The sequence below is a fragment of the Lissotriton helveticus genome, chromosome 3_1 (assembly GCF_964261635.1).
Source record: "Lissotriton helveticus chromosome 3_1, aLisHel1.1, whole genome shotgun sequence".
In the NCBI taxonomy this organism is placed as follows: domain Eukaryota; kingdom Metazoa; phylum Chordata; class Amphibia; order Caudata; family Salamandridae; genus Lissotriton; species Lissotriton helveticus.
The window spans coordinates 1025307730-1025327337 of record NC_136061.1 but is presented as its reverse complement, the minus strand read 5'-3'; the positions used below and the strand labels follow the sequence as shown (position 1 = coordinate 1025327337).

The 19608-nt window shown below is 44.5% G+C and overlaps 1 protein-coding gene across 1 annotated transcript in view; it reads right to left on the bottom strand.

Annotated features, from left to right (window-relative positions):
* LOC144824202 (dynein axonemal heavy chain 11-like) overlaps positions 1 to 19608 on the bottom strand; it is a 3356387-nt gene that overhangs the window by 2249755 nt on the left and 1087024 nt on the right. Inside the window, exons 34-35 of the mRNA XM_078683354.1 lie at positions 9803 to 9961; positions 9591 to 9713 (exon numbers count right to left, since the gene is read on the bottom strand). Of these exons, the coding sequence (XP_078539480.1) occupies positions 9591 to 9713; positions 9803 to 9961 (282 nt within the window). The remainder of the gene's footprint in view (positions 1 to 9590; positions 9714 to 9802; positions 9962 to 19608) is intronic.

Below are 19608 nucleotides of genomic sequence, written 5' to 3'. Positions count from 1 at the left end.
GGAAGGGAGGTTCCTTGTAGGCAGAGGGTAGCATTTATGGGGGGGCAGGTCATTCCACCTTTGGGTGGCACAGCGGGGAGGTCCAGGCTAAGGAGAGTGGTGTGATGCTGTTGGGGTGATGGCCTCCCCCATCTCGCTCCATGGTCTGGGTAGGTGCAGAGGCCTTTCATGATGGGGGGCCAGGGAGATGGGTGTGGTTTTACATGCCCCCTCTTAGTTTCTTGGACAGGTAAGTCAGGGATAGTCAAGTGACAACCAGGGGCCAGAGGTAGGTTTGGTGAAAAGATGGCATGCTGGTAAGTCGGGAAGGTTTAGTACGGCCTGTCCACCCGGGCCCGAAGACAGGGATTGCGCCCCTATGGGCGGCTCTGGGACGACGGGGACCGAACTCTGTGTCTGCCTGGCAGGACTACAACCCTTTCCAGGATTTTTTTCAGGAGCAGTTTGATGATGGTGGAGTGGGAGATGGGGAGCTGCCGGGCACGAGTGAAGGACAGGGTGGGGAGTGTGAAGCTGGGGATTGGAATTTGGATTATGATGAGGAAGAGTTGGAAGAGGGTGAAATTGTGGAGGAGGGAGAGTTGATGGATGAAGGTGAGTGCGAGAATGACGGGTGGGCGGCCCCTCCCTCAGGTCATGGGGGCGGGGTTTGTCTAATCGGAGGGGTAGTGTTGGTGTCTTACAGGAGGTGGGGACCAACCTAACAGACTCCAAAGGAGAGAACAGAAGCAGCAGGACGGACTGCTTTAGCACGGACCACGTTCCTGAAACCAGTTAAAGTGGGGTTCAAGGGGGGGTTGTAGTAGTGGGGGTTCAGGAGGTGGGTCTGAAGCACAAGCGCAGGGGGGAGGTACCAGGTTGCGGCAGGGTAAGTATGTGGTACACCAAGGTACACTTATGGACGTAGGGGGGGACAAAGAGATGGGGACGGTAAAGCTGCTTACAAGGTCACAAGCCACAGAGACCACTAATTGTGGGGAGATGGGGGACGGTGACGAAAAATAGAGTAAGGAGGTGAAGAGAAAGAACATGCCATATATGGGGATAACCAAACCCTTGGCAGTGCATTTAATGGCTGTGACCAAGGAGAGTATTTGGAGAAGGGAAAATGTAGAGCTCTATAAGTTGCTACATCAGGTGATGCGGGAAAAAGAGGGATCCAAGGAGGAGAAATATGAGCTGTTCCAAAGGCCCAGGGTACCAGTCAACATTAAAAATTGGACCACGGCTTTTTTAATATACGCAAGTGTTTATTGCAAAAAATATCCTGAGAGATGTGTTGCTCTATTTAAGTATCTGGATGTGGTGCGTAAGGTGCAGGTGATGTTTGGGGGTGGGCATTGGTCCGTTAAGATAAGGGATTATGGGTTCGTCTGGCAGATGGGGTGTGGTGACTGTTGGACTATGAGTTATTTTTACAAATGAGGACACCTGAGAGACCAGCCCCAACGACGTACACGGCGAGTGGCTGGCCAGTAATCTACAGGCCCTTTCAAGGGCGTCCCACCCAAACAGGGGTGGATGCAGCTAATCGGGGACAGCTGGAGCATGTTGGTCATTCAACAGGGGGCAGTGTTTGTAGGAATATTGCAAATATCACCCCAAATGGCGCAGCAAGCATATGCTTAGCCAGTGTGGTGTTCAAGAGGGGTCCTCTGGGTCGCAGGGGGGGTTCTGGGGGACAGTGGTCAGGCTACAGTGACTGCGGACAGGGGAGAGATGGTCCTAGTTCCATGGGAAAAAGCATGTACGCCAGTTAAGTTGGATCACTTAGAGAAATGGCTGGCTGGACCATGAGGACTTGCAAATTCATACAGCAATGGCTCAGATACGTGCTGTTTTGCAAGGTAAAATTGTCAAAACTATGCAGGGTTTGGAATCAATCCCTTAATACGGTGGGCAGAATGGCCACCAAATGTAAGCCTGCTGTGCGATTGACGGACAATTACTCAGACAGCGGTAAGGAGCCTCATGCATATGCACCTGCAACACTTATTGTCCCTCATATGTCTAATAAATGACTCAGGTTCTAGGTGTTTTTATATTATGGGCAGCCGCTGTTTTCTGAAACATTTATGGAAGAAATAAAGAACTTTGGAAACACATCTATTATGAATCAAAAGCCATTGAAGACTTTTAAGGTGCATTAAAATTCCTGCATGTTTCGAGAGCATATCAAGTACAAGGGAGAGGATATGGCCTAACGGCTAGGGTGGTCGACCTGAAATCTGGGGAACCGGGCTCAAGTCTCTGCAAGAACACTCAACATCGTGTGATTCTTGGCAAATCACTTAATCTCCCCATGCCTTATGTATCACAACAGATGCTCACGTAAATCGCTTTGATACCTCCCTGATACCTTCGGGTTAAGGTCGTGCTATATAAAAATCAGAACCATAAAGTCTGATTCTGGATGAGCAGTAGTTTGTGAAATAGGTAGGCTGGCCATAAATTCTGTCCAAAAGGATTTCACGAGAGACCATGTGCAATGACATCTGCTTTAGTGGCCACAGCATAACCGCATGGGGATGTGCTATTGTGGGGATTATAACTGAAAGTTGGCACCTAAAAGAGCCCCTGTGTGTAAGAATTTTTCAAATGTGAGATTATGCAACACCAGGATACACAGCAGCCTGGAGATTCCACACAAATTTGGCATTTTTCCCTTAAATCTCTTCAGAAGAGGCAATCATGGTACTTGCAGCCAAAATTGTAATCACCACAGTGTAACATCATTTTGGTGTTTACTTTCTGCCAAGCATGGTCAATTTTGGAGCTGTCTTTGGAAGTGAACATACAGGTCAGATGTTACACAACGTGGTAGAAGATAAAGTTGGTGGTGGAATTCTTGGCATGTAGAGAGGTCAGCCTTGATCTTGTAACAATTATGGAAAGTGGAATTTATCCAATGTTGTTGCCTTCCACATGTGAAATTATTGATTTGGATAGTGCAAGCTCCAAAGTTCTTCCATTTGATGCGCAACAGAATTGCATTTCACACCACAACACTCAGACCACTTTATCTGGAACACCTAGATTTGTCTCCAAGTTATTCTTTCTAGCATAATGTTGGGCAGTAAAGATACAGGAATCACAAAACAAATTTAACACACAAAGGAACTGTCAGGAGATATATTTGTTAAGGTTTCAGTAAAAGTCAAAAATGAACAGAGTCAAATTATGTGTTTCAAAAGATAATAGATAAAATGCCAGTTGTGTAATCATAACTGACATGTGACATCACACTACTCCTTTATTAAAAAGTCTTACTCCCTAGATTAATATGATGTAAGTTACTATTGGCAAACATTACAAAAAAATAAAAAGAAGTACCTCATTGGGGAAGTAACTATCAAAAGTAAGAGGGGACATATTTAATGCATTTCAATATTGTTCTGAATGCCACCCCAGACACCAAACAAGGTACAAAAATAAATCTAACTTATCATAGGAAATGCTTACTTACAGACACCAAAATTGCAAAAATCCAATAAGGTTAAAAAAAAAAAAGATTTAAGAGAAAATAGTGTCAAAAAGCCCAAAGCATCAATGGAAGTCAGTGGTCGTGGTACATCGGGACCCCGGTACTATTTGAGGCTGTCCACAAGGGAGCATGAGTTGGATACATCAATTCGATTATCCTTGCAAGATCCTGGATGTAAGGAAGTAGAAGAAAAACTGTTCTCAAGAGGAGCCTGAAATTTCGTATGCTGCCATGGAACTGTTGGTCGGTCACTCCCCTTAACATTCTGGAGCAACAGTTTTGACAAAATTCCTAAACTTCTTTTGGTTCCCAAGAAACCACTGGAGTGTACTTCCATGGCCCCCAGGACATCAGAGGGAGCACTTAGAGACTATTAGGGTATCAGGCAGAGGACAACAGCAAAGTCCAGTCCAGGTTCAGGTCTGGTTGCCATTGGTCAGCTTGGATTCTTCACAGGAATGTCATCTTCAGCTTTTCATGTTCCTTGGGCCACCCAAGGGATCATCCTTATGATTCTTGGAGATCGTTCTGCCCTTGGATTTCAAGAGAAAGTGGTTGAAACTCCTCAGGTCCTTGTCCCAGATCACATATACCAACTGCAGCATGTTCAGAATGTCTGGTATCCTTTCACAAGTCCAGCAGTGTTCTGATGAAGGTGCCTTAAGGTGCCACATTTATGTATCTGTTGTCTGGCACAACGCATGTGGATGGGTGGTACGTTGCAATTTCTCATTGTATTGTAAGGGGAACATGGATGAAGACAATTACTTGGCAGAATGGTTGATATGTACCTGAACCCAATGTTCCCTGTTTGGGAAAATGAGGATGATTATCTGATTGTAACAGTAAAAATCAATAAAAATATGTTTACAAAAAAAAAAAAGGTGCCACATTTATGCTTGCCACCAGCTAGTGGGTGGCGATGACTCTTCGGTACTCCCTAACGAATGCGTGCAAAAGTTCCCGGGAGTAATTCTTGCTCCTTTTTCAGCAGTTCCTGTTTGCCAGGCCGTTTTTGAGAAAACAAAATTCTTCCTCCACATTAAAGCTTTGCACAGACGGCTGAGGGGGGATGGGCGAGTGTCATGGGGAAATCACCAGTGTCCTCCCATATCTAACAGTAAAATCCAGTTTGAAGCAGCAATTGTACCCACAATAAACCCAGAGACAGAAATCTGGTAGGACAAAAGCAGACTCCTTCAGCAACCAGACCAGGGATACGCAAGAATTGTCTTGTCATTTTGCTCTCTCCTTTTTAAGAGCGCCCCACAGGTTACATGTGGCTCTATAGACCTGTCAAGCAGGATTTAATAATATGTTGTCACAGGATACCCACAGTCCATATCCTGCATATTCTGTGAAGTTAGGAGAAGTCATCTCTGCTCATCTGCTCATTCAGAAGAGCCCATTGTGTGCTACTGGAGGAGTTTTGCATCTCATTAACACCTTATTTAGGCCAAGTACAAGCTGGGAGAAGCTGGAGAGTTAATGCAAATTAGCCTCCAGCAACTTCAGGCAGGGAAAATGCTACATTTTAAGAATGTACTTTTCCTTACTAGTTATTACAAATTTGACTACACCTGTGAATTGGATTTTTTAAAACTATTAAAGATAATGGTTTAATTATTTTTCTAGCTGACCCCATTCTCAAGATGCAGTACTAGTATTTTAATCAGTAATCTGATTTTTTTACACAGTGCAGCTAGTCCTGCTCAGTGAAACTAGCTTTCAGGGCCTTCTCACTGTAGGGACATGCCAACATTCATTTTTAACAAGTACCACCCTAACTTGTGGGCCAGGAGGCCTACATAGGGGTGACTTGCTGATATTTAGAAATTAGGGTTTTAACTGTCAAAAAGGGTAATATGAACAGGTCACTCTGCCGGTTTTACACTGCAGCAGTTGGGTACAATGGGAGACCTGGTGCAATATTTTCCTTTGTCACACTAGTGGATGGTATAATAAATGCTGCAGTCCAGAGGTGACACTTAACTTTTCATGCTAAGGGTGTATTTCCGCACCATACACTATAGCCTTATAGAAAAGTTTAATATGTCAGTCAGGCTCTAGCCAGTTTCTACATGTTTAAGGGTTCAGAGCACATACACTAAGCACTGGACAGCAGTGCTCCAGTGAGCAGAATCTGAAACCAGCGAAAGAATTCAGGAGCAAATGGGGTAACAATACAAAAAGGGGGATTTTTTTAACCACACTTTAACATTATATGTTGCTAAAAACTGAACTGAAACAATCAAAGTTACTGTTTACATTTGAGATTTTGAAAATGACTAGGAGTGGGCAGAACTCACAGAATTTGACTCTGCAGAAATATGTGGAGTTACATAAAAACTAAGCGAGATTCAGCAGTTTTGTCCACCGACAGAAATAAGCATGTTTCGCTGTTTGCACTGTGATTGAGCGGCAGGAGCACCTTCTGCACAGAAAAATCAGCGAGAATAGCACCAAAGGGTGGGCCAGAGGGCGCAGCTACTCAAGTTGATTTTGCTGCATTTCAAGTAGATTTTCTACTTGAGCAACAGCCTTCTGACCATAAAGGGTCGCAGCAGTCTGTGTTAGAAAAATCTCACTGGATGTCCTCCTAGTGACCGAAAATCATGCTAGGGGATGCCAAATCTCGCTTGCCAACTTCCCATTCTGGAGTCAGGCTCGAGAAAAAATGTAGTCACATGGTGATTGGTCGAATTTGGACGGAACTCTGTGTTACAAGAGTAACGTGGAGTTGCCAAAATTTAGGCAGTTCTGCCGGCAGAACAGTATATTTTGTCCACCCCTAAAAATGACACAGTCCTGATGATACTTAAAAACGGAAATAAAATCAAACTCTGTAGTTACAGATCCTCACTTTCAGATGCTATTTGCTGTTTCATTTGCACATTACTGACATTTTAACTCTATGCTAAAGAGAGCTATCGACATGTGATTAACCATTTGTCAGAAGTGAAATTCAAGTCTCATTAGTAAAATTATAATGTAAGTGAAAGCTAAGAAAAATCTAATTTATTTTTAAAAATGCATATATGCATAAATTCCAATGTTTTGTCTCCCGCAACTTCTTTAACACACCCATGTATTGTAAAAAAAGTGCACTCTGTTAAAGATGACTTCATTGCACATCCATATTCTTAATATTACATGCACTATATAGTTTAAACATTGTCAGGGTTTTTATCTTCCTCAGCGAGAATAGTGAAGTAGAAGAAATAGCAGAACAAACAACCATCACACCAACGCCGAGAGCATATCAGAGGTTGTGAGAGATCAAAGGAAGATATTGTCCTTACTGTGCAGTGAGGTGGCATGATCCAAAACACTGAGCTCAGCTTGCGGATGGATATCTGTGCAGGCCTGGACTGCAATGGGGCGTTTAATGATGAGATCGCCCAAATGGGTGCTCTGCGGCTGACCTGGACCATTGGATAGAAAGGACATTTGTCGGACAGTGACGTTTGGCATTTCACTAAAGATGTCAAACTTGAGCTTCCTCTTTGCATACCAAGTTTATATCAGGAGTTAGAGGAAAGGAGTGTGATCACACCTTATGATTTGTCTTTCTAAGATGTGGTCTGATCAGAGGATTCTGTCTGAGGGTTCCAATCCAACATCAAGGTCTTTTCCTATGATGGCAGTTCCGCATATAAAAGCGGCACTGATGAGTGAGGAATGTGTCGCAACACATTTGTTCCTTCATTTTGTGTTGTGTTCATCACCCACTTTCAAATAGTTTTGGTTTTCTGTCGCTGATTTGTGCTCTTTTACAGCTGGATTTCCCTTTGGATTTTCTTCTAGATTTCTTGATTGGCTTCTTCTTCCTTGATATCAGGGAGAGTTAAGTACCTGGCTTAACAACTTCTAAATTACTCCTCAACTTCAATCAAGAACAATAATATTACCTTTGAGATTTTTTACTGTGGTAGATGTTTCCCTCCTAACATGTACACCTTTCACATGTATATCTACGTGTAAGGCAGCACTGTGGCAACTGGGAGGAATTGCCCTTTTCTTAGGTAATCAAGAAGGAAATGCAACAGACGTCTCAGCATCAAGTCATTGACAGTTACATTTTTTAGAGTTTCAGCTGTTACAGAGACACAGGTCAAAACACAGGAAGGACTATCTACATCTAAACTAAGAGTGTCTCTTTTAGAGTTCAATGAAAAAGTTAAGGTAAACCCAGAGAAGCATAATGAGGACCAGGCACAAGAGATTAATGTTCTTGAAAGGAGTACAATTTGTTACAACTACAGCTACAATATTATTTCCCTCAAAGAATGAAGATTTCCTGTTCATGAGGAAACTAAGATGATAAATATTTTCTTAGCAAAGTCAACGAATGCCAGAATATAAGCTAGTTAGAAGAATGAGTAAACTTTATCCGTAAGTGGACACCTTGGATTTAAGGAAGGGATTTATGTTGAGGGGTGTAAAGAAGGTTTCATACAAATCCGGGAAATTTAAGAAACATCTGTCACATAAGAAAAGTCCACTGATCAAGAAATTGGAAAATTCACCAGAGTTGAAATTCAGAATCGCAATAGTGGTGGTGGCCTTCGTGATGATGAGCAAAAAGGATCACATCAAAGAAGCCATTGAGACAAACATAGGAATAAAATAATTTAAAGTCATACAGCAGGCCCTTAATGAGTCAGAAAAGAAGGGTAGATTAATGCAAAATCCAAGGACGTTAGGTTATTTCTAATGGTAGCAGTTTCTTCTGTTGTCCTTTAATGGTACTTAAGTGTAAAGGACCCCTCCACGAGGCATAATATAAAAGTTATGAACCAGCTTATATAACCACCAGAAAATGTTCTCAACCCATTATTCAATCAGTCCATATGTTAGATTCATGCTTATTGTTTAATCACAAGGAATAACAGTGTAGATGCATCAACTGGAATTGAAGGGAGACACGTAAGTGTCAAAGAAAAAGCAGCTTATTGAAGGAGTTGACTGACTACCTACTGGCAAAACACTTCACATGGGATTTATCACCAAACAATTTGTGGGCATTTGCTTAATGGCAGTAGCAAAGACTGTTAGTGATAAAGAGTGCAGGCAACCCAAGCTATGTTTGTATATAGGCAAGAAAAAGAGATGGACGGAGATGCTTGAATTGGTTGGAATTACTGGTAATTATCCTGATGCAGACTTGGCACCATCCAAAAGAAGACTGTTCAAGAAAATAAGGAGGTAATTAAAGCCTTACTGATAAACAAAGAATATTTTACCACACAAAGGGCCTAATTCACAAAGGTAAACTGAGATTAAAGTCTAACTTTACGACTTTGGTATTCACACAGGGCATTTACGTGTAGTAAAGTTAGACCTTTACCTCAATTTTGGTATCCGTTAAAATTAAGACCAAAACTTAAGTTTAATTAGGCCAAAAGTATTCATAAATGCAATTTGTGACTACCAAAAGTCAAAAAGTTAGACTTTTGTCTCAGTTTACCTTTGTGAATCGGACTAAATTAGTCACAGCGATGTATCTGTTCCACTTGTGAGCATAGAAATATCGCAGCTACCACAGCTACCACTGTACTTGGGGCTTGAACGACCAGAGTGGAGAAGCAAACGGTGGTAATTAGCCATTCTTCAAAACACAATTTTCCACCTGATTTTGAAAGAGTATATATATCCAACATCATGACTAGATGCAGATAAATCATTTATTTATCTAGATGCCTTGAAAATGTTCACTTTGCAGTGAATCACAATGGGCCTGTCGTCATGCAGCAGAAGTATTGGTTGAAAGTCTGCAGTTTACAGTGACCTACAAGATCACAAGGAATTTTCAAGAAAAAACTCAACATAAGGGGCACACAATCACAAGGGACTGAAGACGGCCAGGTTTGAGGGAGAGGGAAAAACGATACAAGATGTTGTGGCCTGCGACAATACAATTTACGTATGTGATACTGTTTGATGCAGCTAATGTCTCAGGACCCAAAGTTGTTTTTCAAGGGTATAATTTACTCCCAGAAATTTTGGAGTAATTCACACCTAGGTTGGGAGTACGTAACAAAAAATAAATTTTGAGTATCTGGCAATCAAAAACTGCATTTTTCAAGTTAACATGCAGACAAACCTTTTCTATAGCCATTTCCTTTACAGCTTTGTCCACAATATTCTTGACTTCATCTTCAACTCTGTGTAGATTCAGAGCTAATAAGTCCCCCAAAATCGTCTCTTCATTCATAACAAATTGTACCTACAGTGAGAAATACAATATTGGAAGATGATGTAAGCCCAACCTGACCAAATTAAAGTTTATACAGATAAGAGCGCCACAGTTCATACCCCAGTTGTGTTCATCAGTTGGTGCCAGTGCCGATTTCTCACTGCAGGATTCTGTAACTCATTTACAGCTCTTAAAGAAACTAACAGGTTTTTAACAGTGGATTCTAGTCCGATATAAACATCCCAGGTACGTATTTCTCTGTCAACTGTCTTCATTTCCTACAGTGGACAAACAGAAAAAGAAAAATGTTGAATGGTACAGCATCTGTTTCTACGTTAGCTAGTCTCGGACATGGACACTAATTAATGAAAATTCCAGCTGTAGCGGCAGTCACATCACGCGCCCTTTGACCTTATTAGCATCACCGGAAGTGACATCACCATGACCTTTAAAGCTTCATCTTCCCAGGAAATTATGTTACTTGCCCTTGATGGCAACCAGGAGTGTCCGGCACCAATCAGGGGTGGCGGGGTGGGGTTGTAAGTGGGAGTAAAAAAAGAAGAAAAAAAAACTTACTCCCTCTGCCGTCTTTTAGCTGTCTTCTATCCTGGCCGATCTTCCAAACAGGAAGCACCCAGGTTGTGGCTCCCCTGAGCCAATCACAATGCTGCAATGCAGCCTGGTGATTGGTTCCCCTAAGCCAATCACAAGGCTCCAGTGCAGCATTGTGATAGGTCTGAGTGATGTGGTTCGGTGCTCAGACTGGGGCTGGGGCCCTGGGCATGTTCTCCATGCAGGCTGTAATGCAGCCTTCATGGAGAGCATGCAAAGTGCGCATGACAGATTGGCTTGCCATGCAGTCGTGCACACTTGGAGTGGGAAAACCACTCCTTCCCTGCTCCTCTGTCATCGGAGCAGCCCTGCCCCGCCCGCAGAGCTGTTGGCAGCAGGGAAAAGGGAAAAATACAATGAAAGTAACCTCGAGTTATTATAATTTAATTTTTCCTTTCTTTTACTGCTGCTAAGCAGTGGGGCGACGCTTCTCTGCCTTAGCAGAGGAGACGCCACTGATGGCATCACCATAATTGATGCCTGAAGTCCCACATTAACAGAATGAGTAAAATTACACAACAGAAAGCTCTTATAACCATCCTCTATTAAGGTGCTGATAAGATATGCCTGGAGAACTTTACTCAATCTAGTAAATGAAAATGTATGTGTTCAGCATGTGTTTGTCTGAAGAGGATATAGCACCACAAAAAATTGAGCTGAGAGCATAAATTATTTATACCACAAAGGGTCATGGTTTAATTGTTCCCCTAGTGTATACGCATCGAGAAATGTATCAATAAATTACTATTCTTTATTTTTAATACATTTAGATATTACATTGTTTGCTAAGCACTATCACTCGTGCAAGGCACAGCGGTGAAGTTTTTTTTCAAACATAATTTTCCATATATTCACAGTAATTAAACACACCAACAACTTGTTTAAAAACGTTTTTGCTTTTAGTTCATTTTTAATTCAATCAGAAGATTGTGTGTAATGTCCTGGCTCTAGTGCAAGCTGCAAAAAGTAAACAGTGATCATCAAGACACCGTTTACCTAGTGATATTTAAGAAAGGTTGGCCGTAACACTTGCTCTGAATTGTATCAAGGGAGTGAAGTGAATGAGCCTCATCTGTTTTAGAGGGAGTTCAGAAGGGTAATCCCCAAAGGAAAGTTTGAAAAAAGGGTTAGCTAATGCATTTTAAAGTACAATTATCACATACATTTTCTAAAATGGTACAGACTCTAAAAGACTACTCTTTAAATATTCAAGTCCTTTCTTGGTACGCAAGACCAATGAAAACTGACACTGTCCTTGAGTTGACCCCATTTTTGTCACAATGTACTATGGGTGTCCCCAATATGTCAAATAATATCTCCATTTTACCAGGGCCAGAATTTTGTCTTGGATGGCCCCAGCTAAGACCATGCTATGCCATGGATGCTCCTTTAGGCCAAAAATTAGATACAATGTGCGACTTACAAGATTTTGCCATTAGAGCTGCCTATGTCCAATGGGTGACTCTTATGTTGAGGCTAGTATGTTGTCATAATTTTCCCCCCACAATATGCCACAGTTGTCTTCCCTATGACAATGTTCAAGTGCCAGAATTTTGCCCTGGGCACCTTTTATGCCATGAATTACACCTCCAGCATGCCAGTGCTCGCATTTTTCAATGGGTGTCCCCATAAACCAAGAATTATATCTGGTATGCGAGAGTTAATACTTTGTCACAGCTGCCTACCATGCTATGAACGGTCTCTAACATGCCAGAACCAGTGTTTTGTCACGGCTGCCTCTATAAGTCAAGAATGACCTTCATTATGCTAGGGACAACTACAGACTTGCAATCATACCACCACCTTCTCTCTCATGCTTACTTACATTCATTCACTCCCACTCATTAATTTCCCACACTCATTCATTCTAACTCACACTCACTCATTTTGACTCACTCTCTTGCACTCTCTCCTACTCACTCATTTTCACTCCCACTGAAATTTACACTTTCTCTCACTCTTGCTCATTCTTTCTCATTTATTGTCACTAACTGACTCATTCAAATGCACTCACTCATACTTTTGCACTCACTTGCATTCACTCCCGCACATTCATATTTATTCTCATTCATTCTGACGCATTCATTCTCATTCATTCTCTTTTCATTCATACTCCTTCTTATTCATTCTCATCCATACTCAGTTCCAGTAACTCTTTTTCACTCTGTGTGACTCAATAATGCTCAATTAATTGTGCTCAGTTTCATCCGTTCTAACTGCCTATCACTTGCTCTTTCAATCACTTTTACTATCACAAACATGCTCACACATACAGAAACATGCTCACACCTACACATGCTCTCTCTCACAAAACACAATCTCATCAGAATGAACAGACACAACATACTTTGAAACACACGTTGAAAAGTGATCTATAAAACTTAATTCAGCTGTCAGGGAAAGTCCCATTCGTGCTTCTGGTACTTCATTTGTACACTAGTACTGAATGAAAGACTAGTATTCATTATTAGTATAATAAAAAGTAGAAAGTAGAAAGGAGGATGGAGCCCCAACACCAATAACTTACATTGTTTGCTCTGATTTTGTCACTTTAGAGGCTAGCAAAGCAGAAGCTGTAACTGCAACCCTTATCAGTCAACATCTGTTTGTCCTTTCCTCCACCTCTCAGATCTTCTATTTATCCCGTTTGTCTCATTACCCCTCTCTCTCACAATTATCCTTCTCTCTGTTTCTTCTAGGTAACTATGACTTGCACCCTCTCTATGCATTCCTAATTAATCAACATATTACATCACTCATACATCTTCTATGACATCACTGATAATATCACTGCAACATTTATAATTTAATTATTAATGCCTTACGACAAGAGTTATAGTTACTTGAGATAACTATAACTGGTGAATTTCTGTGGTTTTTAGAGTTTAAAACATTTCACCCAACTATAGCGTTACTTTAACTTTACGGTTTTTCAGTGACTATGTAAATACATGTATATATATGTAACTATAACTTCCCCCACGCCATGCACAGTCTTGTCATCAAAGATGTAATTTCAGATGTTGCAGTGATGTTATCAGTGATGTCATAGAACAAATCATGAGTGATGCAATATGCAAGGTGATTAGCAGTGCACGGAAAGGGGGCGAGTTATAGTTACCTTAGGGCATGACTCATAGTTACTAGAGATAACTATAACTGGTGACTTTCAAAGTTTTCTTGAGTTTAAAACATTACGCTGGCACCAAAAGTTTCCCTTAACTATTATGTCACTTTACCCTTTGTTTTTTTCAGTGAATTTCAATTTTTTTTTATGTATAGTAATATATTATTCAATGCGTAAAGCCAACACCGAGCAGTCAAGCAAGCCCACGCCTTTTACCGCTTGTGTAGTGGGGCTGGTCGCAGACCCAGGCCTGCAGCTATGCCCTGCAATCAAGCCCCCGCGGGCTCCCAACTCTCTGTTGGCAAGGGGTCATTTGGCCCCCTTCCACAAGCCATTATATTGGCCTGGTGACTCCGTCCCCCAGGGTCTTTTATCTTTAAAAAGGGTATGGAGTGCATGTGGTACTCCTTCCCAAGGCTCTAGTCAACTCAGGGACCCAATCCCGGGCCACTTCTTTTAATGAAAGGGGAGGGGCCCCCCTTCCCAAGGCACTATTAGCCCCAGTGACGCCATCCCTCTGGGCTTTTTTTTTTATAAAGGGCAGGGCGGTGAGCATGGCCCCCCTTCCCAAGGCAATATTGGCCCCAGAGACCCCATCTGCAAGACCATTGTTTTTTTAAAGGGGAGGGGGTGTTTCACCTCCTCTCCCAACTCCAACATTAACCTTGCGAATCCTATCGGAGGGGCCATACAATATATTATATGGGGAGGGGGCAGGTGGCACTCCTCCCCAAGCCTGTAAAGGCCCCGGGAACCTCAGGGCCAAAACATTTATATACGGGATGGGGAGTGCGCAGCCCACCTCCCCTAGCCCAAATGGGCCTGAGGACCCCATTCTCTGGGACCATATCCTAATTATAGGAGAGGGTTGTCCACTCCCTCCCAAGTCTTTGGAGCCCCAGGCATCTGATCCCCCAGAGTCAAATACATTTATTTTAGGGGAGGGAGTGCATGGACCCCCTTCCAGGGTGCAAATAGGCCCTAGGGACCCCATCCCGAGGACAAAGAATAATAACAAGGGGGGTGGCCCCAGGGGATCTCATCCCCAAGGGCCAAAACAGTTATTTTAGGGTAGGAGGTGCATGCCCCCCTAACCAAGACCAATGGGTTCTGAGTAACTGATTCCCAGGGTCAAACAATGATAATAGGGGAGGGGACATGTGGCCCCCATACCTGAGCCTTGAGAGGCCGTGTGGACCCCATCCATCGGAGTTTTTTCCAATCTAACTGGGTGCCCTGGTACCCACCAAATTTTCCCAAAACATTGGCCCAGTACTCCAGGCACTGTCTGGAAAGTTTCAGGGTGCTCTGTCCAGCAGGGGTCTAGTAAAAACTAAGCGGTCTCAAAACACGTTTCATTATGTTAATTCCAATAAGACCGTTGAACAAGCCTACAGCCTGAACCGCTGGACAGAATTATACCAAATTTGGCAGGAAGCTAGATGTTTGTATATAGATTGCGCAACTTGTGATTTGGTGCAAATCCAGTCAGTAGTTTTGGAGATATTAACTGGAAAACAAATGTGTATATCTGGGGACGTGGATTGCTCGCGGGTAATCCGGGGATTCACGCGCACTGGCATATTTCTGATTGGTTGGTCTCACCTTCACAGATAAGTTGTGGCCCCCATTTTGTTTGTAAGGAAAAAAAACGGCCCCCAGGGCTAAACATTTGTTTGCAAACTGAATGAAGGGGTCAGGTGAGAGATTTCCTGACCCCTTGAAATCTGAAAAACCTTTTTTTGGGCCACTTGCAAAATCTGCGGGCCCCTCACTAGGCTCAGTAGGGTTCCCCCGTATAACTCCACGAGGGATGGGGGCGTGGCCAGCAGCTGAGCATGGCAGTAGCTTGCTAGGAGAGCTCCGGACTCGAGCCTCCAAAATACTGTTCTATATCTGCCAAAAATCATAAGCGGATGCCTATAGCTGCGGTGTGTGGCTGTGGGATCGAGCCTGGAAACCCGGCGCTGACTACACGCAGAAGAGGGGGCGCGGTGCGCTAATATTACCGAAGCCGCATGGTGCGTGAAGAGGAGGTGCGGAGGCCTGGATCGGGGGTCTAACAACGCGGATCCTAGGGATTGCTATCCTGGGGCAAGTGCGGCAGCATCGGACGGCGTGGACAGATGGCACATCTCTGAAATTGCCAACTGTGAACTTGCCGAAACTGCGCCTACAGACACGTAAGCGGGTGAGGTGGAGCGTGAGGCGGTCCACCGGGACACACATCTACGCGAGCCCGGGGATGAGGCGAGGCCTACTTTCTTCTGGTGGCGGACCCCGATAGTTCGTGCTCCACCGGAATGCGGAGACCCACGCATCTGAGCCTGAAGCGGGACGTGGGCAGTGAGGGAGGAGGACTGGGGCCCTACTCCCTGTATGTGCTGTACAGGACCTGAGCGGACGTCGGAGCCGTGACCCTACAAGCATGCCCTGGGACGGTGGCGGCCATTTGCGGTCGAGCTGAATACTGACCTGAGACTGGAGCTGCAAAGTGGCGATCATTCCTACATGCCCTCCCAGAAGTGATAGAATAGACTGGCAGAAGGCCGCTACACGCTGCTTATAGTCTGAGGAGAGATGGGCGAACTATAGAGGGCTTTGCTGTACCTACGGAGGAAGCTCTATTTTGATCATATACCTGTACCAACGCTGGTCTGATATTCAGTGAGTACCTGTGGGGGCATACCTCGTGCTGCTATACCATATTGCTGGGCCTGGACGAACCTGGGAGGAGCGGAGCACTAATACGGGTGTGGACGCCTGGCGGTTTAACTAACAGCGCCATTGTTCTCATCCTCGCCTCCGGAGCTGGGACACGAAGGGGGAGGGGCCACTGAGGTGGCATCGCAAGGTGCAACAAGCAACACTGGGGTTGATAACTGCCCCGCTACAGATCGTTGTGGTGCCAGGCGGGAGCTGAAGAGGTCGGTGGGTATATGAGCACTGACGCTACACACAGGGGGCAGGAACAGCCTAGCAGATCTGACATCTCCACCTCTCCAGCGGCAGTGAAGGACTTTACGCGTGTGGGTCGAGACGTGATTTTTGTGGGACCTTCTCTGTCTCGTGTCTCTACTCTAGTGCATAATTACACCGAGAGCAATGGGCAAGGTGGCACGTGCCAAGCCGAAGCAGCAAGAACAGAGTGATGCGGATCCGACACAAGAATGCCTTGGTGGTACGGATGAGGCGATGAGCTCAGGATATGTCGCCCCGACTAAGGAGTCTAACACGGAAGATAAGCTGGATCTTATACTGCGGGAGGTGCGCGACACACGGAAAGCACTCGAGCTCCAAATAGGGTCCCTATCCACGGGGTTGAACTTGCTCAGGGCGGACCATGTCAAAACGGCAGAGACGGTGAAAGCGCATGGAACGACACTGGCGGAGCTGTTACCCAAACAGAAGCAAATGGAGACAGATGTGAAACAGTTGCAAACACAGGTGGCCACTTTACTGGAGTGAGTGGAAGATGCGGAAGGGAGAGCACGAAGGAATAACATCCGGGTGGTTGGCCTGCCAGAGAGAAGTGAGGAACCTGACGCAACGAGGTATATGGACCAGTGGTTTAGAGACCATGTCACGACAGAGGGGCTCTCCTCACAATACTGCATAGAGCGGGCGCATAGAATACCTACTGGGCGACCAAAACCAGGTGCTCCTCCGAGACCCCTCATAGTGAAGTTATTGAACTACCGCGATCAAGACATTCTACTGCAAAAAGCCAGGGTGGCGGCGCCGATTAACTTCAAGAATGCGAGGATTTCTTTATTCCCGGATTACACGATGCTAGTGCAGAAGCAAAGATCCTCTTTTATGGCGGTGAAACGGCGACTTAGAGACCTGAAGTTACAATATGCACTATTGTTCCCAGCGCGGCTCAAAATAGTACATGAACAGAAATCGTATTTTTTTGAGAGCCCTTGAGACGTTAAGGACTGGCTGGAGGTGATGGAACTCACTAACACGGAAGAGACTGCAGCGATCACAGAGGAGAGACAGAAATCCTTCGATACCACCTCGACTGGGCGTAGAAGCCGTAGGCTGCGGAGGACCAACGGGTGTGCACGAGTTACCTCTCAACAGATACAACAGACCAAACAACAGGCGGTATTGGCCACGGCGACCTTCACGAATGTGCCAAGGACGATCACTAAATCCTCTACGGAAGAGGAGGACTCACACGGATCGAGGGTAGTGTGGCCTTGTTTCCTTCGGCGACTCCACAGCTGATCACAGACCTGTTTGGGTGATGGACCCACACAAGTATTGTAACTTTTATGTTGTATTTCCACACCGCAGCTGCGTTAGCCCCTCCCCCCCCGACAGTATAGCTATTTTATATTAGGCACCAATTATTAGTGCTCTTGTACCATAGAAGCTCAAACCTGGCAGATATCTGTTACACAGTACCATGAGCAGAGCGCAAGCACAACCCCCCATATGGCGAAGGCGCTATGTATACCCCCTTTTTGTTTCCTTTTTGTTAATTCAATCTTTGTATTCATTGGTGATCCTTGAATGTATGTTGGATCAGTTATGGTCCGATACAGTTTTCAGATTGGACTGAGTATTAGGGAAGTTGGGATAAGGTACGGTCTTGAATTGTCTGCCATTGTTGCTAGGATGGTCTGCCGATATGTAATGCTATATTTTCGCACGCTATGTTTAATGTAAAGATGTATACACCAGGGAAGTACAAAATTATAACTTGGAATGTAAGAGATATGGGCACGATACATAAACGGCACAGGATACACGCCCAATTGCAGCGCCGAAAGGCGCAAATAGTCTAACTGCAAGAGTCACACATGATAGAAAGTGAGGTCGTGAAACTCAGGAGAAGATGGAGGGGGCAAGTATTCTCCACCCTCTACTCTAATTATGCTAGGGGTACCACGATTTGGATAGGACATGGGGTGCCTTTTGTCGCACAGGAGCAGAGAATCGAGAAATTGGGTAGATATATGCCTGTTAAAGGGATGTTGGACGGCCAATCAGTAATCTTGGGAAATTTCTATGCCCCTAATTACGAGCAAGACCAATATTGGAATACGTTGAGTGGGGCATTAGCGGGCTGGGAGGCATATCCATGGATATTGGGAGGTGATTGCAATGTAATACTAGATGCATCATTGGATAGATCGCACCCACCAGTACAGGGCACTGGTGTACATAAACAAGCCGAGGCACTACTAAGATGGACAGAGGAGTGGGGTTTACATGATGTATGGCGAATGCGACATCCACTACATAGGGAATACTCATATTATTCTGCGGTACACGACCTCCAAACGAGAATAGATAGGCTGCTCTGTTCCAGCGGGATAGCAATGCAGGTGACTGACTCCACTTATCTCCCCAATACCTTCTCAGATCATACCCCTCTGGAATCCATCATCACATGGGGTAGGATACCCACATCGGTCCCAACATGGCGCCTCTGGCCACAACTCCTGGAGGACCAGGTATTCCGAAATACCCTTTCTACCACTATCGAACACTATTTTATAGACAACAGTAATACGGCCACGACTAAACTGATAGAATGGGACTCATTTAAGGTGGTGGTACGTGGGAAGGCTATTGGTACAACGGTGGGAGTAAGGCAAGAATTGCATAAATTACTAGTGGAGGTTGAGGAGACATTGGGCAAGCTAGAAAAAGAGGCAATTACGGATGCGGAGCAAAAAGGCCCTCTACAAGAGGCGCGAATCCGTCATGCTGAATTGTTGGAATCTCTGAGGGTCACAGACTATACGGCATTCACACAACGTACTCACAGCGAGGCCGACAAGGTGGGATCATTATTTGCTCGCATTATACGTGACGACCCCCCATCGGTGGTCATACCTCGTATTATTAAAGACAATGGGGACATAGTTACCACTCAAGGGGAGATTAACGCAGCGTTCCGCGACTATTATGCCACATTATATGGGGTACCTGATTACCCCGCTGAGAACCAAACAGTGGATTTTCTGTCCACCCTTACCTGCCTGACAATTCCAGAACCGATGCGAAAGGGACTTATAGGACACGTTACACCACAGGAGATTAGGGTAGCAATGAAGGGGCTGCCGCGAAACAAAACACCTGGCCTTGATGGGCTCCCCCTTGAGTTTTATGACACATATGCAGAGGCTCTGGTGCCCCAATTAGTAGACCTATAAAAAGAGGTAT